Below are 25166 nucleotides of genomic sequence, written 5' to 3' on the forward strand. Positions count from 1 at the left end.
TTTTACAACAAACTCAATGCACGTTCACAAGAGTCTAATATAATATATTCACATGATCATTGTTAGTAATACATCAACCATTTTTATTATGTATCAATCATAACATCCGGTCACTCAAAAAAGGAACAACAGTCTCACATAATGTGAATATAACAGTCTCACATAATGTGAGCGACCAGCTCTATCCGCTCCAGCGAGCGGTCTCATTAGATACCAACTCTATTATTTCGAGCACTAACGAAATGTGAGGAGAGAGAGAGAGAGTGGAGATGTTTTTGTGAGTACTAGGTGAAACCGGCTACTTTCACCTCCCCTAGAAAAATCTATAAGATTACCATACCACCTTTAAGTTTCCTATTGGTTAATGAAAAGTCATGTAGGACCATCCTACACTCATTCAACTGCAACTTTCGTTGTTTGCATTTTGGGGCCTTGGTATTTTGTTCTGTACAGTCCCAACTTTCTTGTTGAGAAAGAAAAGCCAGACCAATTCACACGCACATAAAACATTATATATACTAAATACCACTCCTCGCACATTTCATCCAAGTCTTCGTGTTCTTCTTCTACTTCTTCATTTGCTTCAATTCAAGACACTAAAAAAATGCATCTCTACAATGCTTGGCTTCCACCACCAGTGGCTCAAGAGACCAAGAGAGAGAAAGACTCATTCTCGCGGGTCGTCTGCTCTGTCAAGAACTCTTTCAAACCTGATGACCCAGATTCTGTCTACTCCACTCTCAAGTGGATCTCTGTCATCGACCTGTGAGCTTTCTTTTAATTTTCTTTGCTCTTTCTTGATTATGTTTTTTTCCTTTTTTCAGTCTTATCAATTTGTTTTCGATCTTGGGTCTTTCTTTTTTTCTCAATTTGACTCTAAATTTTGGGTCTTTTGAGATTTTTCAGTACCATTTCGATTCTGGGTGTGCTTTGTTTTTTCCTTATCTGAATTCATGTGGAAATTTGTCTTAGAATTTGGTTATGCCTTCCGTTTGCACGAGTAAATAACAATAATTTTGATGGTTCTGAATTGTGGATTATTGGGTGCCCATTTGATCAATGAGTGAGTTAGGAAATGAATCATTGACAGTGAAGATTGGGGTTTAAGGTGGATTATTGGGTGCCTTTTGTTCTTCGTTTATGGCTTGGCCCTTTAACTTTTTTGTTTCAATTTTCTTATATGAAGCTGTTTTAGTTCATATTTCTACCTACCTCACTACGTGGGTTGTTGGTGGTACTTGGATGACATTTATCTACGTATAACTGTTCTAATTTCACTCGAAAATGGTGTGATTTTTTATTTATTTATAAATTTATCGAAGTAATTAAGCAATAGCGATAGATGAGCTTTAGGGGTTGAGTTACATGAAACAATAGATAATGAACTTGTTTATCTGTCCTGATATTGAGAAATAGAGGCATTTCTACAGAAATTTTTGCTGAAGAGTATGTATGCCTTAGCTTGAGTCGGGGAGCAGGGAAATTCGTGTGGGAGTTGAGAAATGACTATGGCAGTAGTGGGATACAAGACTTGGAATAAGGCCCCTGGGACTTGCACTGGTGAATTTCATATTTTTAGGGTGTTTGCATTTAGAGGGTAGGGGGTGTGGCATTGATAGATACTCTGCCTCTAGGAATGGAGCCAATTAGCACTACTTACGAATATGAGTTTATCATTGGAATCTTCTGCCCTGCTGCATTTGTGGGGTTGGCATCACTGAATACAAGGAGCCTCCCTCCCTTTTAGGCTGGTTTGAGTGGCAGGCTAACCTAAGTCCTTGCTTAACTGATTGCTTTTTGCTATAGGCCATCCAAAAGAAATGATAGTTGGCTTTTGCCTCTTATGCAAGTTGGCATTGGGAGATTGGGAGTGTTTTGGTTCATAAGATGGCATAGATGGTGTGCACTAGAGGTAGACCCTAGTGTCTGTTATAAGTGCTGACATAACATTTTGAGGGAGCGCATTTGACTAGTTCAGGGTTGACCAATTTCAATATGGATGTTCAAACAGTGAATTACCAAATCAGTATCGTTTTAAATTTTGATGTGAAATTAGAAACATATTTGATAAATTACTAATTCTCCCAAAAACTTAAGTTGTTAGGGAATTGTGAATTAATAATCTAACCAATATTTGAACACTCCCCTCGCGTGTGAGCCTAGCCTTTCCCTTAATAAGTGGGGCCCAACACATGAGATTTTTTTTAACTTTTTAAATGGGAGGTAGAGCAGAGACAAGGTTTGAACTCAGGTACACTTGTTCTAATACCATGATAAATTACCAATTTTTCCAAGTGACCTCAACAGCTTAAGTTGTTAGGAGATGATAAATCTAATCATTCAACCAATATTTGAATGATTTCCTGCCTTCCATAAACATAAACAAATGCAAGGAATACAAGTTTTGAGGTTAGAAGTTATTACAGTTCCTTCTACCCTAATAATCTTGTTTCCTTTCCATGGAAAATGATATGGCAATCGAAGGCGCCTCCAAGGGTAGCCTTCTTTTCTTGGTCTGCTTCCTTAGGTAAGATCTTAACAACAGACAACCTTCGTAAAAGACGAGTGATAGTTCTTGACTGGTGCTCTATGTGTAAGAGGTGTGGGGAGTCGGTGGATCATCTTCTACTTCATTGCACCATAGCTTGGGAGTTGTGGTCTTTGGTTTTCTGTTTGTTTGGCATTCAGTGGGTTATGCCTCGTACTGTTATTGAGGTGTTTGAGGCTTGGCAAGGAAAGTTTGCGCGACATCGTCACATTGATGTTTGGAGATTAGTACCTCACTGCTTGATTTGGTGCATTTGGCGAGAAAGGAATGCTAGAAGTTTTGAGGGCTGTGAACGATCTTTGCTGGAGATTAAGTCATTTTTCTTACACACACTTTTTGAATGGAGTGTGGTTTTTTCTCATTTTTCTTGTTCTTCCTTTTCTATTTTTCTTGACCGTTGTTCTTTTGTTTCTTGATTTTTGTACCCATAGTACATCCCCAATGTACTCGTCTTGGCTTTTTCTTTATTATTTTTAATAATATTCTTACGTTATTTATCAAAAAAAATAAACAAATGCAAGCATCGCTGAAGTGTCATGACCTTTGAAATGTAAAATCATTTGATCACTGATTCAAGCCAGGAATTGAATCAATTAGAGAATCACTTATAAAAGAATGAAAATCGATTAGAGATCTGGTTAAAAATCAATAAAGTGAGGTGCATAACAGAATGTAATCCTCAACTTGTGATTACATTGTTAAACTATTGTCCCACTTAACAAACTTCATAATGACCGTAACAACTTCACATGGAAGACACTTCATGCTATACCTTGACAAATTCTGAAGATATCCAGTTCTAACTACTAAACCTTACATTTTCAAAGCAAGCTTTAAGCTGTCACCATGGATTTCAGTTGCTTGGAGGTGTCTGTTCATCAGTATAAGATCTCATGCACTAGCACATTAGGGGTTGCCTTGTGCCTATATGGCTCTTTATCACATATATTTCTAATTTTGCTTATTTAATAATTAATACTAGTGATACATTATCTTTTATTGTGTTGGTGTTTGGTGATGTATGGGTCTTTTTTTTTTTTGATAAGTAATAAAGCTTTATTGAAATAAAAAAGAGATAGCCCCCCAAGTACACAGGGAGTATACGCGCGGGGGGGGGGGGGGGGGGTTGGGTGAACAAATCAAAGATGAACATTACAAACATCAAGCAAATCCAAAATGGAAGAAAAAGGATGGTTTCTCCACGCGGAGAACCAGTCCAATAAGGTTCTGAAAAAAAGAAGTTTGAGATCAGGCATGGAATGCTCAATGTCTTTAAAACACCTACTATCCCTCTCTTTCCAAATACACCACATCAAACAATGAGGAACAACCATCCAAATATCTCCATTACGATGACGACCAAATCGACCTCGCCAGCAAGCAAATAGCCCCACAACAGACATTGGCATAACCCAACAGACTCCAAATAAACCAAAAACCATATCCCACAACTCCAAAGCAACCGGACAATGAAGGAATAGATGGTCAACAGTTTCACTATTACGCTTGCACATATAATATCAATCCAAAATGCAAACCTTTCTTTCCTTAAATTGTCAACTGTTAGACATTTCCCCAAGGCAACGGTCCAAACAAAGAAAGCCACCCTAGAGGGAATCTTCTGCTTCCAAATGTTTTTCCAAGGGAAAAACTGCTCATTATGGCTAACTAGAAGATGGTAGTATGCACTGATCGTAAACCCCTTACTCTTACCAGGCAGCCAACATCTCTTATCCTCCCCAATCCCCCTTACAGGAGTGCTATAAATGGTGTTTATGAAGCTCCTGAAAGCTTCCAATTCCCGATTATGCACATCCCTACAAAAATGAATCTCCCAATGGAGGACTCCATTAGCGAACCTCATAAGATCCGCCATACTTGCCTCTTTGATACGACAAATCCTATATAATTTAGGAAAGCGGTCTGCAAGAGAAGAAGAATCACACCAATGATCAAGCCAAAACTGCACTTTTGATCCATCTCCGATTTCATACAGAATAAACCGAGATAAAGAGGGCCACCCCCTTCTAATATATTTCCACAAACTGACTCCATAAGGACCAGAGAAGGAGCTAGAACACCAACCACCCCAATCACAACCATACTTCACCTCTATCACTTGACGCCATAAAGCATCCCATTGTTGCCCAAATCTCCATAACCACTTCCCTAATAAAGCTACATTGAAAGTTCTCAGGTTCCTAATCCCCAACCCACCTGAGGAAAGCGGGGTACACACCGTAGACCAATCAACTAGGTGAAATTTGGGCTCATTCCCTAGGCCACCCCAGAGAAAGTCCCGCTGAAGTCTAGCAATATGGTTGGCCACGGAAGCAGGAATAGGGAATAAAGAAAGAAAATAAGTAGGGAGATTAGAGAGAGTGCTTTTAATAAGAGTGACTCTAGCTCCCTTGGATAAATATAATTTTTTCCAACCTGCTAGATGTATTAGTCTCTTAATGGCAAATAACTATGTTTTATTTATTTTATAAATGACATTTTTTTTTAAGTAAAACTTTATTAAAATTAAAAAACCAGAGTACAATGGACCCCAATTACACAGGCCTTGTACTAAGGATATCGCTGAGAGTCACTCAAAAAGATGCATGGAGCAAATTACTATGTGTTATGGATGGTGCATGTGAGATATATGTCATAGTAAAGTTTTTCATGTTGGAGGCACACAAATAATTGTCACACAAATAATGGTTGGTCTCAATCTGGTGTAGAGATTTATAAGTTGGTTTGGAAGATGTAGATATAATGTGTTTATATTGCTTTTCAATTGAAAACGTTCTTTTCAGAAATTTTTGAAAATTTGTTTTGTTTTGTTTTGTTTTTTTTTTTTGGCACATAGTTGCTCTGGTCCTTCTATCAGACTGGTCTTTTTTCACTTATAGCTAGTAATTGTAGAACTTGTTTGTGAAGCGGATGGAGCTAGCTCATCCATGCCTTGTCCCATCTATATTGATTGGTGACAGGATTGAAATCTGACTTGAATTTATTTGTTATGCAGTTTCATAAAGGCAAAAAGTGATGTATCTTTGGAAGATGTCAGCACACTCGTGGAGATAGGGTTGGAGTTGTTTAAGAGCTCACAAAACAAGCTTTATGCCCAGGTGATCTATTGTGTCATGTGAAATTTTTTCTCCTTGTACATATTTACTTTTGCAATTTTTCTTTTCTGATATGATGTACCGTTTGTGTTGATTAGGTTAGATGGGGAAATATCTTAGTAAGGGTACTTAATAAGTATCGGAAGAAGTTGTCCTTGAAAGTTCAATGGCGACCTTTGTATGATACTTTGGTTAATACACATTTCACAAGGTGAGTTTTAAGTATTAGCCTTCAAAATGTATTGTTCATTTATTTATTTATTCTTAGTTCAACTAAGTATTGCCATTATTTAATTGATTGGTTAAATTATGATAAATTATTATGAACACTCAATGGCAGCTCACCCCCCGCCCCCAAATAAGAATGAGGCGAATGATGAGGTTATGTTGGATTGTGTATAAATAACCAATCTCCTATTTATGCACTAAAACTGTTTAGTGCTTTTGAAGCTTTTTTTTTGGATAAGTAATATGCAATTTATTGAAAAGAGGAATGCATAATGTACACAGGATGTATACATACAGTGAACCTGAAGAATTAAAATATACAAAAATTACAATCAAAAGGAAATAGAATCAATAAACTCTACAACTGAACATGCATCTAGTGCCAAATGTTCGGGCCCATTCAGGCAACCGTACAAAAAATGTTTTCAGCTCAATAAAAGAGAGCACACCATCTTTAAATTTGTGGTTTTTCTTTTTCAAAATTACCCACATCAAGCAAAGGGAAATCATTCCAATAAAAAAAATCTGTATCAAAAAGTAAATTCTTAATGATCTAAGGTCTCTAGCTTAAAGTCGTTCTCTTTTTGTTGCTGTCATACTTTGCATTCCCTTCAACTTAATATAGTTGAATTTTTCTTGACCTGTCAATAATTGCTTTTTTTTTGCTTCACTGAATTGCATTTACACTTTTTTTTCTTGTACTTCCTAGTTTTGGAAACTTTATATGCTGATGACTTAGGATTATTCATCTGTTACAGGGATACTGGTCCTGAAGGGTGGAGATTGAGACAGAGGCATTTTGAGGCTATTACTTCCCTTGTTCGATCCTGCCGGAGGTTTTTCCCACCTGGTTCTGCCTTTGAGATATGGTCTGAGTTTAGGTCAGTGCTCTGAGGATCTCTCTCTTTGATTTTGTTGATCTGTCTAAAAGCCTTGAAGTTACTTTGGATTTCTTTGGCCATCAGTAGGTTCAATTTGATTTTGGATTTTTTCAAAGTGAATTACGTATGATTCTATCTCTTAAGTTACATATGGCATATATTTAATGTTTTTGATCTTTAGCTTTTTCATGGAGGCAGAATGCACTATAGTTTTAGTAATTTGTTTTATTTAGGTCAGTGTTCTGAGGATCTCTCTCTTTGATTTTGTTGATCTGTCTAAAAGCCTTGAAGTTACTTTGGATTTCTTTGGCCATCAGTAGGTTCAATTTGATTTTGGATTTTTTCAAAGTGAATTACGTATGATTATATCTCTTAAGTTACATATGGCATATATTTAATGTTTTTGACCTTTAGCTTTACATGGAGGCAGAATGCACTAGAGTTTTAGTAATTTGTTTTATTAATAGCTACACCAAGTACACCAGACATTGTCTATGAAAATTCATGTTATTTTTGTGGAAATATTATTTTTTTAATAATCTTAAAACAACCAAAATATTAGGTTTTAGAAATAATAAAAAAACTCAATTTGGTCACTTCAGTATTGACTTTTTGTTAAACATCTGTACTCCCCCGATGTTTAGCCTTTGATGATTCAGCAACAAAAAACAGGCAGCCTGAATAGAAATCAATGCGGTCAATGTAGGCTTTAAATCTCTTCAAACTTTGTACTGTACTGAATTTATAGTATTCATGTGGAGTCACTTGCCCCAATTGAATTGAATTTTGGCGTGGTCATAATAGTGAAAGCTCTGTGTGTTCATTCTTTACTTTTTGTTGCTTACCATCTAATGTAACAAATCTGCAGATCTTTATTGGAAAATCCATGGCATAATTCATCATTTGAAGGATCTGGGTTTGTGAGACTGTTTCTTCCTACAAATTTAGACAACCAGGACTTTTTTACAAAGTAAGCAGCACATATTTTTGTTGAGAATCCATAGCCAACCCCAAAAATTTGGGATTAAGGCTTGTTGTTGTTGTAAGCAGCACATATTTTTGAGAACTCCTATTCTTTGTGGTTTTCTTTATGTGGCTTGTTTGGGCAAATTAACTTCTATTGTTGGCATGGCAGTGATTGGATTAAATCGTGTATAGACCTGTGGGACTCGATGCCAAATTGCCAATTTTGGAATAGTCAATGGGCTGCTCTAGTAGCTCGTGTTGTAAAGAACTGCAACTCCATAGAATGGGAGTGTTTCTTACCCACACTTTTTGCCAGATACTTGAATATGTTTGAGGTGAGTGTATGAATTGTTTAAATAGTGTTGAATATGTATTGATACTGTTTACATACAGTGGTCCCTAGCATGTGGATGTGAGTCTTGTAGTTGAGCATGATTTTCTTCTAACTAATGCTTATCATAAATAAAGTGGAAGTACATTTTGACAGAAATTGTAGATCCTTGATTGATTATGCATCAATAATAACAATTAAATCATGTTTTTTTTTGCTCCTACAAGATGGCCTAAAATAATTATAAGGCTTTGTTTGTTTTATTGAATAATGTTTTTCGATGTAAAATTTTTTCTACTAGGGAAAGCATTTTCTCTTTTAGTGTTTGGTTGCATTTTTGAAAATGCTTCAGAAATTATTTTTCGGTGTTTGTTGCTAGATAAAATGTGCAAAATTTCCTCCATCACAAAATCTGTATATCCACAACCAAAACCCGTTACTGGACAAAACACCCAAATAGATCAAAACCCTACATATCCACAATACCCATTACAGATTGGCAGCAGGAAAATCCCAAACACCCATTACAGATTGGTGGAAAATCCCAAAATCACAACACCCATAACAGATCATCTGCAGTGGCAGATCAGCAGAGTGCTGATGGCCACAGCTTGCCTGCCAGCATTGACCGCCAAGCCTTTGTGCCTCAACAAACCCCAACATTTGACCACCAAGTGGATCAGAAAAAAATGAACCCTCTGCACCAACGATCACTGCGCCACCATGCCGCTTCACCCTGTGCCACCATGCTAACAATCCCATGCCCCTCAGCTGGCATCCTTCGGGTATGAGAAGGAGAGCAAGGAGGGTGGAGGTCTGTGTGTGATAGAGAGAGGGGGAGGGGGTGGTTGTCTGTGTGAGAAAGGTTTTTTACACACCCAAAAATTCTTAAAATGTTTTCTGGAGAACATTTAACTATGAAATGGAGCCTAAGACTTACTACTGCTGCTGCTACTGCTACTGTTAATAAGAATTACTATTATTATTATTGTTGTTGTTATTTCTATATTATGTTATTATTATTATTGTTACTATGCACACTTATATGCCTTCACCCAATCTGTGAACCACAGGTTCCTGTGGCAAATGGAAGTGGATCATATCCTTTTTCTGTGGATGTTCCCCGAAACACAAGGTTCTTGTTCTCCAATAAAACAGTCACCCCAGCAAAGGCCATCGCAAAAGCAATTGTAAGATTTTTGCGCTATGGCCTACATTTTACTCTTTGCATGAAGTGGTCCCCATTTGGATGGTTCCTAAGATGTTGGTATAAATTTTATAATTTTGATGGCAGGTGTATCTATTAAGACCTGGTAGTTCGATGCAAGATCAGTTTGAGAAATTGGTCAACCTCTTGGAACAGTTTGTTCACTCACATTCTCATACACATTTTATTTTATTTTTCCAAGTGTGTGAATTGGTAATAAAAACTGTCAGTTCTTTACTGGTGTCTGTTGTAGATATTACCATCCCTCCAATGGTGGTCGTTGGACTTATTCGTTGGAGCGATTTTTGTTCCATTTGGTAATACAATTCGAGAAACGCCTACAGCATGAGCAACAGTAAGAATATCCTGCATGATGATATAAATCTGTTCTTCATGCTTTAGCACATTTTTATTCTTTCTACTAAAGTACTGTTACTGCAGGAACACAGAAAACAGTAGACAGCCCGAACTGCTTCTTGGAAGATCAGAAAGGATGTATTTCGTCAATGTGGTGCTGAAGTTAATTGATCGTGGTCAATATAGCAAGAATGAGCATTTATCCGAGACAGTTGCTGCTGCAACTTCTGTTTTGTCTTATGTGGAGCCCTCTTTGGTTCTTCCTTTTGTGGCATCTCGATTCCATATGGCCTTAGAGACGGTAAGTAAGTTTGTATCTTTTATTTCATTACATCACAGAATTGTTGAAACTTATAATGATTGTCTGCAGTTTTCCTGATGGAAAACACCTTTGCATTTGTGAAACAATGTCCTATTAATAGTATTGTTCACCCCTTTAATTTTTGCTTGTTTCATCACATTAACTTCTCTTTCACCAACGTTATGTCTAGTCAGATGACTGCCACCCACCAGCTGAAAATTGCTGTAATGTCAGTGGCATTTGTTGGGCGTTCACTATTTCTCACTTCCCAATCAACTTCAGTAGAATCAGTTGAAAGTGGTGATGAGTTCACTGATCTTTTGATGGTTTCATTGTCCAATGTATTACTTGGAATGGATGCCAATGATCCTCCTAAAACCTTGGCAACCATGCAACTAATTGGCTCCATTTTTTCCAATGTAAGCACACAAGCCCGTAATATTCTTAGAAAAGTTGATTATTATTGCCCTTATAACCATGAATAAATGCTTTTACTAATCCATTTATACTTGCAGTTGGCTTATTTGGGTGATAACATAGACGAGTCGTCAGTCCTGCCTATGATTCGTTTTTCTGAATGGCTTGATGAATTCTTATGTCGCCTATTTTCCTTGCTCCTGCACTTGGAACCCAGCAGTGTTACGTTAGTATTAACATTCAGTTCTTCCATATCTTCTGTTCTACACTTCTATTATGTATTGGAATAATTGGTTACTGCTGCTGCAGGAATGAAGGTCTACATTCATCTGCAACATCAGGAACTTTTCTCGTTGAGGATGGTCCTTACTACTATTGCATGCTTGAAATCTTGCTTGGGAGACTTTCAAAATCCCTGTATACTCAGGTTTAGTTCTGGTTAATGATATTCAGTTTAGTTCTTTTTGAATTTTAGAATCTCAATCAAAGATGTTCTTATTACTTTTCCTCATGCTCCTAACAGGCTTTAAAAAAAGTTTGTAAGTTTGTGAAGACAAATATCCTTCCGGGGGCAATTGCTGAGGTTGGACTGCTTTGTTGTGCATGTGTGCATTCAAACCCAGAAGAGGCAGTTACTCACCTTATTGAGCCCATTTTGTCCTCTGTTATCTCCTCTTTAGAAGGAGTGCCAGTTACAGGATTTGGAGGAAGAGGAACTTCTAAGTCCTCTATTTCAAAAAAGGTGCTTCTCCCATGTATGGTGTGTGTTATATGTTTTCACGTTGAACCTAAGTTCTTCTTTTGAAATTTGAATTGGTTTCTTTCCAGGCAAAACCCACACTTTCTCCTGCTCTTGAAACATCAATTGATTATCAATTGAAAACACTATCAGTTGCCATCAGTTATGGGGGTCCTGCTCTTCTCCGTTACAAGGATCAGTTTAAGGAAGCTATTGTTTCTGCTTTTGATTCTCCATCTTGGAAGGTCTTGTATTTGTCCTGTTGTTGATTAAAGTACCTGCTCTTGAGGCTTGCATCTGTGATTCTTTGGTTTTTATTTTTTTGTTTATTTTTTTTATAAAATCTCAATTTTTCGGTCATTTGACAGGTCAATGGTGCTGGTGATCATCTTCTCCGTTCCCTCCTTGGTAGCCTGATTCTTTATTATCCTATTGATCAGTACAAGTATGTTTTCCTCTTTCCATTAGTTGTTGTATTTAAATGCTTATTAATTTAATTTCTCTATTTGAAACTGAAATCCTCAAAATTCTGGTTTCTTAGGTGCATCTTCCGTCACCCTGTGGCTTCTGAACTGGAGGAATGGATCAGCACAAAAGATTATGCCAATAATGAACTGCCAATAGGCCCTAAGTGGCATATTCCTAGTGATGAAGAAGTTAATTTTGCAAACGAACTCTTGAATCTTCATTTTAAAGCGGCTTTGGATGATCTTTTTACAATGTGCCAAACTAAAATCCATTCAGATTCAGGTAATTATCATAGTTATTCCTCAAGGAACTTTTCCCATAACCTAACTGATGTGGTAAAAAATAAAAAATATCATCTCAAAAGAAAGGATGTATTCTTCAGGATATATCATTTTATTAATGGCGCATTATTTTAATTTACGTTTTCAGTATACAGATGAACATGAAATTTATACAGGTTTGTCCGTTATCTGACAATTTACATGCAATCTGTCACACAGGAGATGAGAAAGAGCACTTGAAAGTGACTCTTTTGCGGATTGATTCATCATTGCAAGGTGTTTTGTCTTGCTTGCCTGATTTCAGGCCGTCCTCCAGCAATGCAGTGGTTGAAGATCCAGATCATACTTCTTTCTTAATAGCTGGAGCAACAGGTTCAAGTGTTGGCAGCACTCAACTGCGGGAAAAAGCTGCTGAGGTTATTCATGCCTCATGCAAGTAATGTTTAAACTTCAGTATTCCTCTGGACATTACTCCTATTTGGCTGGGTCTGATTTGCTAAACCTTATTGATCTTTGTGCTTTGAGCAGATACTTGTTAGAGGAAAAATCTGATGACAGCATTTTATTGATACTCATTATTCGTATTATGGATGCATTAGCAAACTATGGTAATGCACACTGTGTTTAGATGAGCTGGATATCAATCCTTTTGCTTTTATGTTCTGCCTCTCATAAATTATTCTTGATTTTTGTCATACAGGAAGTTTGGAATATGATGAGTGGTCAAATCACAGGCAGGCTTGGAAGTTGGAATCTGCTGCCATAGTTGAACCTCCGATTAATTTTATTGTGTCATCTCATTCTAAGGGAAAGAGAAGGTGAAGAATATTCTTGTTGGATCTCTATTTTGACATGAAATTATGTATCAATGCTGTAGCATTTAAAAACTGATTCTTTTCTTTCATTTCAGGCCAAGGTGGGCACTCATTGATAAGGCATACATGCACAATACATGGAGATCCTCACAGTCATCCTATCATCTATTACGTACAAGTGCAAAGTTCATTCCATCAGATCATCTGAATCTCTTGATGGATGATCTTCTAAATCTATGTTTGCATAGTTATGAAACTGTTCGCTTGTGAGTCCACCGATCTTTTTTGACCTACTATATGATCAAATTATAGTACAGATATTCTAAGTGCCTGTTTGGTACAGCCTATTCTGAGCTTTTTGAATAAGTGCTGTTTGAAAAAGCTGTACCTAGAAAAAAGTGAGATTTAAAAATCTGTGTTTTAAGAAAGTGTGGTTTCAGACTGCTATGCCAAATGGGCACTAAATCCTATTGTCTATTTTGAATGTAATGTGACTTATGTAGCACAGAACATGTAATGCGCATTTTAGATTTAGTAATTTAAAAATTAATATATAGACTGCTATACTGAATTTTTATTAATAATTATAAATGATAATTAAAAAAGGGCACAAGATCATTCTAGAAGCAATGATCCAATAAAGGGAATGAAATCAATTAGAAGACACTGCTCTCATGCAGATAAGGTGATGTCTTTGGTAGTTATAAAGTTTCAAAGTTATAAAAAAAATGATGATCAAACTTTAGCTCTTATTCTCAAGTTTGGAGGAGTTCTGTGAATTTCTCAATGGCAGCCTCCATGTTGGGTCCCTAGCAGATATAATGTGGTCTGACTGGCTATTTTGGTAAAAATTTGAATTTTATTGAATAATGATGGAAAAAAAACATATTAAGTTGTGTTTTCCGGCAGATCTTAGAATGTGGTATGCCTTGAGTTTTTCAATCTGGGTGGGAACATATTCCTAAAACTAATGGTTAGAACCTTTGATATTTTCCTGGCAAGTGGTTCAGAGATATTAATCTCTCTTAGTATTTATTTTTTTGGTTTTGGCTGGAATGGTGTTCGATTATTATTCTTATTTTTATTTATTTTTAAAGTAATTTTTATTTATGATATCTGATTTAATATTTTGACATGGTTCCCAGACTTGCTGGCAAATCTCTACTGAAGCTGATCAAGAGATGGCCGTCTATGATTTCAAAGTGTGTTCTCTCTCTTGCTGAGAATTTAAAGGACCCAAATGCACCAGAAAATGTGGTTCTAGGTTCTTGTGCAGTCCTTGCCTCACAATCGGTGCTCAAGCATTTGACGACGGTAATCATTCAGGACAACTCACTTAAAACAAACTTAAAAAGATGAATAGATAAACACCTTGGATAGTTTCCTTGAATAATTAATATAACATATAAAGACATTTTAACCCAAAAGGCCTAAGCCCTATGGGTATGTGCTCAATTATGTTATATTAACTACTCATTTTTCTTATCATTATTCTATGTGGGACTTTACTCACGTGTGTAACCCAACATCTTCCTGATATATCTTTTGTTATTCCAGGATCCAAAAGCATTTTCTTCCTTTATCATTGGGATTCTTTCCAGGTAAATCTGCATTGATTTATGTTTAAAATTGTTAGATTCTGAAAAATATAATAGAAACTCTGTTTAACCTTCCTTTGTTTCTTCGTGAAGCTCCCATCATGAGTCACTGAAAGCCCAGAAAGCAATCAATGAGGTAAATTCCCCCATTAGATGATTTAGAGTGTGTAGTTGTGAATTCTGTTGCTTACATTATCTGAGTGCCAACAGTTATTTGTCAAATACAACATCTACTTTGCTGGAGTGTCTAGAAGCATTTTCAGGACATCAAACAATGACATGGATGGACAAGTTTTTGGAGATTTGGTTTCTCAAATTATTTCTATGAGTTTTGATTCCATTGGCTTGCATTGGCGGTAAATATCTAACTATTTGAAAACTATTATTTTTATATTTTCTTAGTCTCATTATTTATCTAATTTGAAGTTGTTTGAGGCTATCCCCTATATGTTATGAATTGTTTTGGACTGTTGTGTGGACTCTTATCCATTAATGAAAATAGAATGAATATTTGATTGGTTGAGATCTTCATTTGAGCAAGTATAGTAAACACTCAGTGCAAATTTATGTTCATAGTATTGATACTCTCTTAACCTACGATTATAGTAAACATTTTAGATATAGTCTTAATTTTTAATTTTTTTTGTCAGGTATAATCTTATGGCTAATAGAGTTCTGCTCCTGTTGGCTATGGCATCTCGGAATGACCCAAATGCCTCTTCAATGATCTTGAGTGAAACTGCTGGTCAGTACATATTTCTTGTTGAGTGATGAATTGTGTCTTTGCTTTTCAATAGTGCTCATGCAATTAACTGAGTGCATATGTCTCAGTTTTAACCTTTTCCAAATACTCTCATTTCAAAAACTTTACAGGTCACTTCTTGAAGAATTTGAAAAGTCAACTTCCTCAGACTAGAATACTTGCAATATCGGCTCTAAATACACTGTTAAAGGAATCACCTTATAAACTTTCAGCTGGGGAACAGTCTGGCTCTTCTGGTTCTGGTGACTTACAAGAAAGTACAAAATCATCACTGGAAGGAGTTTTAACTAAAGTTTTTCAGGAAGAGGGCTTTTTTGATGAGACTTTGAATAGTCTTTCCCATGTTCACATAATCACTGATACAGAGAGCACATCTTCCAGAGGACATGGAAATTCATCTTTTCAGAGCTTTGCAGACAAATCAATCACCCGTTTTTATTTTGACTTTTCTGCTTCATGGCCACGTACCCCTAGCTGGATTTCTTTATTAGGAAGTGATACCTTCTACTCAAATTTTGCCCGGATTTTTAAACGGTTAATACAAGAATGTGGCATGCCAGTTTTGTTGGCTCTTAGAGGCACCTTGGAGGAGTTTGCAAATGCCAAGGAGAGGTCTAAGCAATGTGTTGCCGCTGAAGCATTGGCTGGGGTATTGCATTCTGATGTCGATGGTCTTTTAGAAGCATGGGACAGTTGGTTGATGGCCCAGTTGCAGAATATTATTTTAGCGCAATCAGTGGAATCAATACCTGAGTGGGCAGCTTGTATACGTTATGCAGTTACTGGAAAGGGAAAGTATGGAACAAAAGTTCCTCTTCTGAGGCAAAAAATCTTAGATTGTTTGGCAAATCCTTTACCTTCGACTGCAACTACCACTATAGTAGCCAAGCGCTATGCTTTTCTATCAGCTGTACTTATAGAAATATCCCCACAGAAAATGCCGGCAGCTGAGATACGGCTGCATAATGAACTTTTGGAGGAGCTGCTTGGTAATATGTGCCATTCATCCGCCCAAGTAAGAATTCCTCTTTGAAGGTCTCACTGATTTCTGGTCTAACTTTTGTTGTATGTGCATGTGTATGTATGCAGATAATTCTTTTGTTTTTTTGGCAAGTGTAGATTATGTTTGATAAATTACTAATTGTCCAAAAAGTTTGAGTTATTAGGAAATGATGAATTTAATCGTACAACCATAAGGCTCCGTTTGGTTGGGGGCATGGAAAAATGGCAGGATGGGGGCATGGAAAAGTGGAAGGATGAGAAATAAAATAAATTTTCTTTGTTTGTTTGAGTAGGAAAATGAGAGAATGGAAAATGTAGTTTATGTGAATTTACTAAAAAGGGGTTGGAATAGGACAAAAATGATAGTTGGTGGGTAGGGAAATAAAAATAAAAAAGTGGTGTGGAAGGGTAGTTAAAATCATATTGACTTGACTACTTTTCACCTAAGTTTTTTTTCCCAATTTGGGGAGATAACAATTTAGTGGGCCGAGGTGGAAAACACTTGGGCCCCACTATTTTTCCTCTGTTTTTGCTTGTTAACCAAACAATGGAAAACATCAATTTTCCACCCTCTTTTCTACCAAAAATGTTCCATCCTTTTTTCCTCCCTACGAGATTAATTCTAACACTACTCACATATGGACCCATAGTCCCCCTTAATAAGTGGGGCCTAACACGTGGGACTTTTAATGGTAGAGTGGAAATAAGGATCGACTTAGAACTTCTTGCTCTGATATCATAATAAATTACCGAATGTCCCAAAATTTTAAGCTATTAGGAAATAGTGAATTTAAATGTTCATACATAATTCTAACAATGTTAAACATGAGAAGAAATAACAATTACAATGTTATTGAGGGAAAGAACTAACCATTACAATATTATTTTCCTTGTAACCTTGGGAGTTATTTTCTTATTTTTGTTTTGTGCATCTTTCACATGGACAGGTAAGAGAAGCTATAGGTGTTAACCTTTCTGTATTGTGCTCTAACATTCGGCTTTATGCGTCTTCGGATCATGATTTTTCACATGAAGGGAGAAATAGTGATATTGATAACAGACTTAAAGATGGAAGTTGGGTTCAGATCCTAATAAAACGAGCATCTGAAGTGGTAATAAATATTCAGAGTACCAGCCAATCTGACAATTTGGAGACCCCAATAGATTCAAAACTTCAAGATGTACATTTGAATGGAGATTCACAAGATGATGTCAAATGGATGGAAACGGTACTAATTTTCAGAAAACTTTTCTGTTGAATATCCTTTTAACTCATAAAATCTGTTATTCACGGATCTATTTTTCCTATTATGTGTAGCTATTCCATTTTATCATCTCGTCTTTGAAGTCTGGAAGATCTTCATATTTGCTGGATGTAATTGTGGGGCTTCTTTATCCTGTAATTTCCTTGCAGGTATGTTGAGCACCTGTTTGCTTGTGTTAATATTACTCTACTGATTTGCATTGTATTAATATTTGGTTCTGAAATTTACCAGTGTTTAATTTTTTTTTTTTATAAATATTTTCCTGTCTGTTTAACTTATTGCAAAAATATGTTCCTGTCAGTTTAGTATTGAGGTTTTAATTGGGGTTTGTTGACCACTATGTCAGGGAGAACTTGGAATTGTTCATTCCTTCACTGAAGTAATATTGATAGAATTAGTTTTTCTAAATTATAAAATTTTGATTTTCCAACAAGTAACTTTCAGAATAGCACATCTCACTTTGTTTGCTATTCCAGTTTTCTTTGAATGCTCTAATTTTAGTAGTATCTCCTTAATTTATTTTTTTAAAAAAGTTAGTGTCCCCTTGTACAAACCTACAAAATTATCTACAGCATGGTATTGAAGTAAATTTACAAATCAAAGATAGGAGTCCCTCTGAAAATGGATTTCTTTTTGTAATTTTGAAATTCTGTTCTGTTGAGTGAGATTAATCATTGTATACTGAAAATCATAATTCTGTTTTGACTTCAATTCCAATGTGCTCTTTGGCATATGGACTCTTAATTCCTTTGCACTCCCTCTAACTGCTAAATTATTTGGCTCCCTCATTCCTCTCTTTTATAGTTATTTTTTAAGAGAGATTGATGATTTGCAGTCTCATACAATCTGTTCAACGCCATTCATATCTTGTGACAGACTTCTGCCATGTAAGTAGCTAGCGTTCCATTTTGGATGCTTCTATTTGGGAGTAGTCACTAGTGGAGTCCCTTCTACCTGAAGTAGTTGTCTTTTCATTTTGGGTGCTTCGGTTTGGGGTAGTCATCAGTGGGGCCCCTACTACCGTAATCAGAGAGCATGGTTGTTCTTTCTGCTTAAAGCGCAATTCGACAGCGGTGACTGAGACAGACAAGAGACCATATACTGATTTGTGATATAGATTTTAGGATGCAAACTGATGGCCCTTTCTGATCTTTAACATTTATGATTCCTTGTACAAAGTCTAAGATGTTTCTGTTGTATTACATTTCAATTCTTTCGAGATATTTATCGCAGAGACAATATACTATAGGAGTTTTTGTTTTATTTGCATCATGATGCCTAGTAGGTTGTGCATCACAACTTCTTATCTGAGAATTATTACTGCCTTTTGAAGGAAACATCAAATAAAGATTTGTCAACGTTGGCCAAGGCTGCTTTTGAACTGCTAAAATGGAGGATTTTCTGGGAACCTCATCTCCAGGAGGCCGTATCTGTGATTCTTTCTTCAGCCAATGATTCTAACTGGCGGACTAGATCTGCTACACTGACGTATCTGCGAACCTTTATGTATAGGTATGGTAACTGAAGATGTTCCCCTTTGCATTGCATCCTTGAATGATTACAAGTCATATAGCTGGTTACAGTTTAGTCTTTTGGGCCCTGGGAGAGACCGGGGGGGGGGGGGGGGGGGAATGGGGGTAGGGGTTTTTTGGTTTGTGATATGTTTAGCATATCAAATCTTGAATAAATTTCTTCTTGGGGAAGTTAAATTTAACAGTGTCCATATTTTTGCACGATTAACTATACTTCAAAAAATGTCATTTATAAAGGAAGATTCGATGTTTTTTTTTTCTTCTAATTACCTCTATATCTCCAGCCTTTCATGATATCTTATATTGACTTGATATCTTGTGTGGACTGGAGTCTGTCATAGTTTTTAGAGAAATGTTTGCTATAGGCAGAGGCATTTAAAGTCATGTTATGTCTTTATAACAGGCACACTTTCATTCTCTCAAGTGTGGAGAAGCAACAAATCTGGAGCACTGTGGAGAAGCTACTTATAGATAACCAAGTGGAGGCAAGTTTCTAACCTACAGTAGTAGTTTTCTTTTTATGAAAAATTTCAATTTTTAAGGGTGTTCACTGATGGGATAACCCCTCCAAAAATTGGAATATGGGATTGTCTGTGGCAAGTAAAAAGTATTAACTTTTGGATGCTTATTTGAAAAGTAATGTGGAATATTGGGTGTAATATGATCCATGTTTTGGGTAGTTCAGATTTGGACACATAAGATTGTGATGCTATTGATAAGAGCAATGATATTGCTAACTCATTTTTATTAAGAAGTCATAGACCCCTGAAATCAAGTAACAGTAAGAACAAGTTATGTGGTTCTTGAGATTTTCTCTTTAACCAATTATGCCCTAATTTTTGGGACCTTTTAGGAGTCTATAGCTCTTCTTTACAGGCTAAGGTTTTTGGGCCTATCTATCAAAAAAAAAAAAAAAAGAAGCTAAGGTTTTTGGGTCTAGGGGTAGAATTCAGCTCCTTTCAACTTATTTAGCTAACTTCTGGCTCAGGTAAGAGAGCATGCTGCAGCAGTTTTGGCAGGCCTAATGAAGGGCGGGGATGAAGATCTAGCAAGAGATTTTCGTGATAGAGCTTACTTGAAGGCAAATAATCTTCAAAGAAAGAGAAAGCAGAGGTTAGAATCATGTTATTGAAGCCCTTAGTTATTAATTACTTGATATGCCTTTTCGATGAGGAGACAACCCTCATTCATCTGCATTTTCATGTGCACAACACTTTCTGCTGTGTTCTTTCTTAGAGTCTCATGTCCTGCATGTATAACGCGTCTGCTTGCATTTCATAAATAAGTTCTATTTCTGCTAGTAAGGTTCTGTTGTTTCATGGAAGTTGAAACCAGAGTGATTTGGGGAAATGCTGATAGTATTATGAATAGTGGGTTGAAACAGACGGACTGCTGGTTCATGATTCATGAATATATCTTTGTACAGTTGAAGAATAATTTAATGAATCGTTGTGAAGAACAATTATTAACAAAGAAATCAATTAAATCTTTTCTTCTGCTGATTCGTTGAGCTGTTGAAGGCATTTTGGATCAGGATGCATGATTCAAGCTTTTTAATGTATATAATCTTTTATATGCAAAAATCACAGTAGAAGTAAGAAAAAAGGACACGTCAATTAAGGGAATAACAGTGAGTATGACTTTAGATTGAGTAGAATGGAGGAAAATAATACATATGACTGACCCTGACTACTTTGTTGAGGATCCATAGCCGACCTCAAAAGTTGGGACTAAGGCTTTGTTTCTTGTTGTTATTGTAGTAATTTTTGTATGCAATATGTGCTTGAGTGCATTGTCAAATATAAAGAAATCTGTACTCATCTGCCTGAGATTTTAAGTACTGAATTTTATGCCTCATGGTATTGATGAACACTAATAATAATGCAGTCATATGCTAACGGGTAAGTTGTTCATGCATGTTTTCATGTATTTACATATGTGAATCATTTGGAACCCTTTGTATTGAGTCACTGTTACTAGGTACTTCGTGTAAAGTTTCATTATTCTGATCTAATGTCTATAAATGCAGAAATCTAAGTTCTGGTCACTCCATTGCCTCTATACATGGTGCCGTCCTTGCTTTGACTGCTTCTGTGTTATCAGCGCCGTATGACATGCCCAGGTGTGTTACATTAAGTTAAAGAAGTTGATCTTATAGTTAGTTTTTAGAGATATGCTGTAACAACTTCGATGATGCGTAAAAAAATTTAAGTAATAATTTTGTTGAAACAAGGAAAGCTTAAATACACAGGATGCATGAATCTGATGTTTATGTAACTATGAAAATATATGGCCAACACAATCATAATGTATCTTACTTAAAGCTTCCAATGGGTGGGTTTGGTGGGATGAAGTTAGCGAGTTCAAATGTTACTAAACCCACCAGTCTGTTTTCTTAAAATGGTAATTGATGACATAGCAATAGTAAATTGTTACAGCAAATTTCTGAAATAAAACTATTTTTAAAATTTACATGTGAAATTGGAACTGTCAAGAAGCTTGTAGCTGAATTGGCACACCTTTTGGGGTTTCTAATGGAGACATCTAGGATTTAAATCCCCTCTTCCCCTCTCCCCATTGTCACTATTGTTTTACTTGTATATATATATAAAATTTGAAATTGGAACCAAGTTGTATCACTGGATTTACATGCCAAATTTTATTCACTTATAGATTAGAAAACTTTGAATTATGATTGTTCCTTTAATAACATTTCTAAAAATTCCAATTTCTTTGAGTCTTCAGTCAACAATAGGTGTACTTGTACCAACCCAAAGAGCAAATCTTGGTTTTTGGTCTAAATGGGTGCAAATTGACCAAATGTGACTAGTTAGCTAATATTAGTTAATGAAAGATCCCAAAAGATTTTTGGTTATTTGACTAAAATGAGTGGTGTATGTACAAACATGTCATTCTTATGGAAGATAGTGAAAAGGTCTACAAATTATGTGCGGAAATGAGGTGCAAAATCTCTGGTGAAAAAGTTTACCTTCACATGAACCTCCACCCCACCAGAAAGGATAAGCTCAGTTCCTTATGGCAAGTTAGGACCCTCCAAACTGACTGCGTGCCCATTTGGTGGTGTTTTCAACCTGCACTTTTTGAAAGTACAGCTTCTTATAATCTCTTTTTCTAGGTACAGTTTTTTCAAACAATCCCATTTTCAAAAAGCTGAAAAATAAGTTGTACCACATGTTTTGCTTAGATTCATTGACTGGATTTATACAATTCCGTTATTTATTAAAAAAAAAAAGGATTCATCAACTGGATTTGTTTGAGGGAAGCGGATTGAGGAGGAGCTAAAACCCTCTTGGTTTGCCTAGTCCTACATTCTTCTAGAGTTCTGGTGTAACTAGGCTGGATCTTTTTAAACATTGAAACCTTTTTGTTTAATATATCAATAACATTCAAACTATTTGCCTTTTAGCTCTCATTCAGGGATGGGACATCAGATTGAACGGTCTAAATGGATTTTTATTGCCAATTCATATATATATATATATATATATATATATTTTTTTTTTTGTTTTTCCTTTTGATATATTAGTTCCTTAACGACATTAGGGTGTTTTTTTCCTCCAGTTGGTTACCTGAGCATGTTACATTACTGGCTCGTTTTGCTGGGGAGCCAACACCTGTAAAATCTACTGTTACAAAAGCAGTTGCAGAGTTCCGGCGGACCCATGCAGATACATGGAATGTTCAGAAAAACTCATTTACTGAAGAGCAACTTGAGGTAGCATTGCAGAAATATTACTTCTCCAAGAACTCTAGCCTTGTGTTAAAAAAAAACTTTATATCTGTTTCCTAAAATTATTTTTCTTCTTGATTACTTGCAGGTTCTGGCTGATACATCCTCTTCATCTTCATATTTTGCTTGACCTACATTGTATTTCTAGTAAGAGCAAAGATATAGTTTGAACACAAATAGTTGAAATTATTAGCAAGAAATAATGCCTTTTCTTGTATTTTATCATGATTTATGAAATGAGCTTTATTTACATGTCAATCATTATAATTGCTGTAAGATGTTTATTTTTAATCCTTGAAGTAGGATTCCTGCCTTCTTTGCACTCCTGTTCTGTAACTTTTCTTAAACTATTGGGTTCATTAGATCATCAGATGGCAAATCCCATAAGACACAGTCTGAACTGAAAATGCTGGACCCATTTCTGATTCCTTTCCCACCCTCAGAATCCTCCCCATTTTCTTCCTCAAGTTTTTCGTGCAACCGAACTTGCTGGTCCCCTGCTGTGCATGTGCTTCCTGTACACATACTCTGGCTCCATGGTGATCTGTCCCCTTCATTGCCAAAAGATGACGGGCCATACTGATATCCAGTCATAGATGCAGGGAAAGCACTGCAGGCCCCTGCAAAATTTGCAGATGTCGCTCCAGTACTGTCCCATGGCTTGTTTGATGGTAGCATCTCAGGTTCTTGGATAGCCCTTGATAGGCCAAGCTTGATCTTCTCAATGGTATCATCCTTTTCGTCTTGTTTACTGTTAGTATAAGTGGAAGTGGTTTTCCCTAGTGCTGCATTGGGTTGTTGGATCTGAAAGTCAATGCGCTTCTTAGTAAGGAGATGGAGCATTTCATCTTTGAAGCAGCCAAGGGCTGCTTCTGCAAGGTGAGCCACCTGTGGGGGTGCCAGTGTGGTTGCAATTTCAGCCATTAGGTGGGAGAAGGGCTTGTGGGTCACAGGATCAATTCCCATGCCTGACAGCTTCTTTTTCAGTTTTGTGTTCCAGTGATTTTTAACGTCATTGTCTGTGCGGCCAGGCAGCTGAGCTGCAATTAGTGACCATCTGGATGCCCATGTAGGAAATAATTACTTAGTACCCAAAATATTGAGACAAAAAAATAGGAAAAGAACTGCTTGTTCAAATTAACAAAACATTGGACTTTGAGGATAAATATAAAGTTAAAAATTGAGGTCAATTAGAATGAGATGATTAATCATTCATGACACACTTGGTGTTCTGTTTAATCTCTTAAAATGTTTGTCAGTTCGCAAAAGAATATTGATATTCCAGTTTGAGCAAAGAGCAACATGTAGTGTTGTACCTGTTACCAACAACAGAATGAAGCTTCACTATAGTTTGCTCTTCTGCATCAGAGAACTGGCCATGCTTAAGATCAGGACGCAGGTAATTAGTCCACCTTAGCCTGCAACTCTTGCCGCATCTTTGAAGACCTTGTATATGAAATATAGAAGTAGCCTAAGTTATTTTGTAATTACATTTATGTGTGTGAGAGAGAGAGAGAGAGAGAGAGAGCACAAACCAGCATTCTTGGGGATGAGGCGCCAGTTACGGGTGCCGTGCTGGGCAATATAGGAAGAGAGCTTGTTGTCTTCTTCAGGAGTCCACTGTCCTCTTTTCACATTGTCCTTCTCACAACATGGAATCCTACCCATCTTTGGTTTTTTTTTTTTCCTCTCCTCCCTAATAAAAGCAAATGTGGGGTGCAAGAAATGTTTTTAATGCAATTAATGGAAAAAGGAAGGCTAGAGTAAGAGACACAAGTAAAAGAGAATTCTCTACTGCCTCTCTCTACTTAAGCTCTTTTATAATCTTTTTTTTATATGTTTTCAAGAAAAAGAAAGGAGCTGAAACAATATTTTTGGTTGGTTAGATATCTAATATGTGAGAGTAGTGAGACCAAAGTAGGTTTTCTTATATAAAGGAAATGGGGTTGCAATTGCATGGTGGTGTTAATTTGTGAAGGCAACAAAGAGACATCAAAGGTGCATGATTTTATTAAAGAATTCAACGCTATTGTGCGTGTGAGAGATGGGCCGGTAGCTCACCCATAAGACACCCGGTCAACCCTTTCTCTCTCTCTCTCTCTCTCTTGTTGACTCTCTTAACTTTGTCTTGGGTTTATGCAAAAAATAAAAAGATGAAAAATATATTATTGGGTGGCTTTCTGCTTGACTCACACACAAATCCACCTTAAAAGGTTGAACCGAGTCACCCTTCGAAGGTTGCAAGAGCGAAGGTTGTTGCACGTGGGGTTCAATGGGTCACACACACACAAATCTTCTCATTATGTGAACCATATTTCATGTAACTAACACATTCCCTCAAGAATGGCTGGTGGCTTAACAGTTATTTACCGTTATAGTGTCCGTACAAAACATATACACGTGTGGCCTTGCTGAATAGGATTGGCCCTATCATATGATATAACACATCATTGTACTGATGTTGAGGAGTTTGTATTCTTGTACATCAATTTTAATGCAGCTCACTATCTTACAACAAAGTGGTTCTCACTCAAAAAGTGTATGACTACTTTGTGAATTTTAAAGTACTCACAAGTGTACGAACCGTACCGAAATATAGT

General features: G+C 36.5%; 2 protein-coding genes across 2 annotated transcripts; one reads left to right on the forward strand and one right to left on the reverse strand.

Annotated features, from left to right (window-relative positions):
- Nucleotides 1–398: 398 nt before the first annotated feature.
- Nucleotides 399–22824, forward strand: LOC142641080 (proteasome activator subunit 4-like). Its single transcript, XM_075815453.1, has 35 exons — nucleotides 399–765; nucleotides 5565–5667; nucleotides 5763–5875; nucleotides 6651–6773; nucleotides 7642–7743; nucleotides 7909–8074; nucleotides 9144–9260; nucleotides 9365–9432; nucleotides 9531–9632; nucleotides 9719–9935; nucleotides 10130–10354; nucleotides 10451–10578; nucleotides 10662–10779; nucleotides 10876–11094; nucleotides 11181–11336; nucleotides 11460–11536; nucleotides 11633–11841; nucleotides 12060–12276; nucleotides 12369–12448; nucleotides 12541–12658; nucleotides 12751–12921; nucleotides 13801–13969; nucleotides 14213–14256; nucleotides 14347–14389; nucleotides 14464–14609; nucleotides 14904–14998; nucleotides 15127–16031; nucleotides 16966–17247; nucleotides 17337–17432; nucleotides 18617–18795; nucleotides 19219–19300; nucleotides 19804–19928; nucleotides 20845–20937; nucleotides 22398–22551; nucleotides 22655–22824. The coding sequence occupies exons 1-35, from the start codon at nucleotides 605–607 to the stop codon at nucleotides 22694–22696; spliced, it is 5445 nt and encodes a 1814-aa protein (XP_075671568.1). The 5' UTR covers nucleotides 399–604; the 3' UTR covers nucleotides 22697–22824.
- Nucleotides 22825–22895: 71 nt separating this feature from the next.
- LOC142641082 (transcription factor MYB80) lies at nucleotides 22896–24334 on the reverse strand. Its single transcript, XM_075815455.1, has 3 exons — nucleotides 24102–24334; nucleotides 23883–24012; nucleotides 22896–23623 (listed from the first exon to the last, which is right to left on the reverse strand). Exons 1-3 carry the CDS (start codon nucleotides 24232–24234, stop codon nucleotides 22909–22911), a joined length of 978 nt encoding a protein of 325 aa, XP_075671570.1. The 5' UTR covers nucleotides 24235–24334; the 3' UTR covers nucleotides 22896–22908.
- Nucleotides 24335–25166: the final 832 nt, after the last annotated feature.

Source organism: Castanea sativa, chromosome 6 (genome assembly GCF_040712315.1).
Source record: "Castanea sativa cultivar Marrone di Chiusa Pesio chromosome 6, ASM4071231v1".
NCBI lineage: Eukaryota > Viridiplantae > Streptophyta > Magnoliopsida > Fagales > Fagaceae > Castanea > Castanea sativa.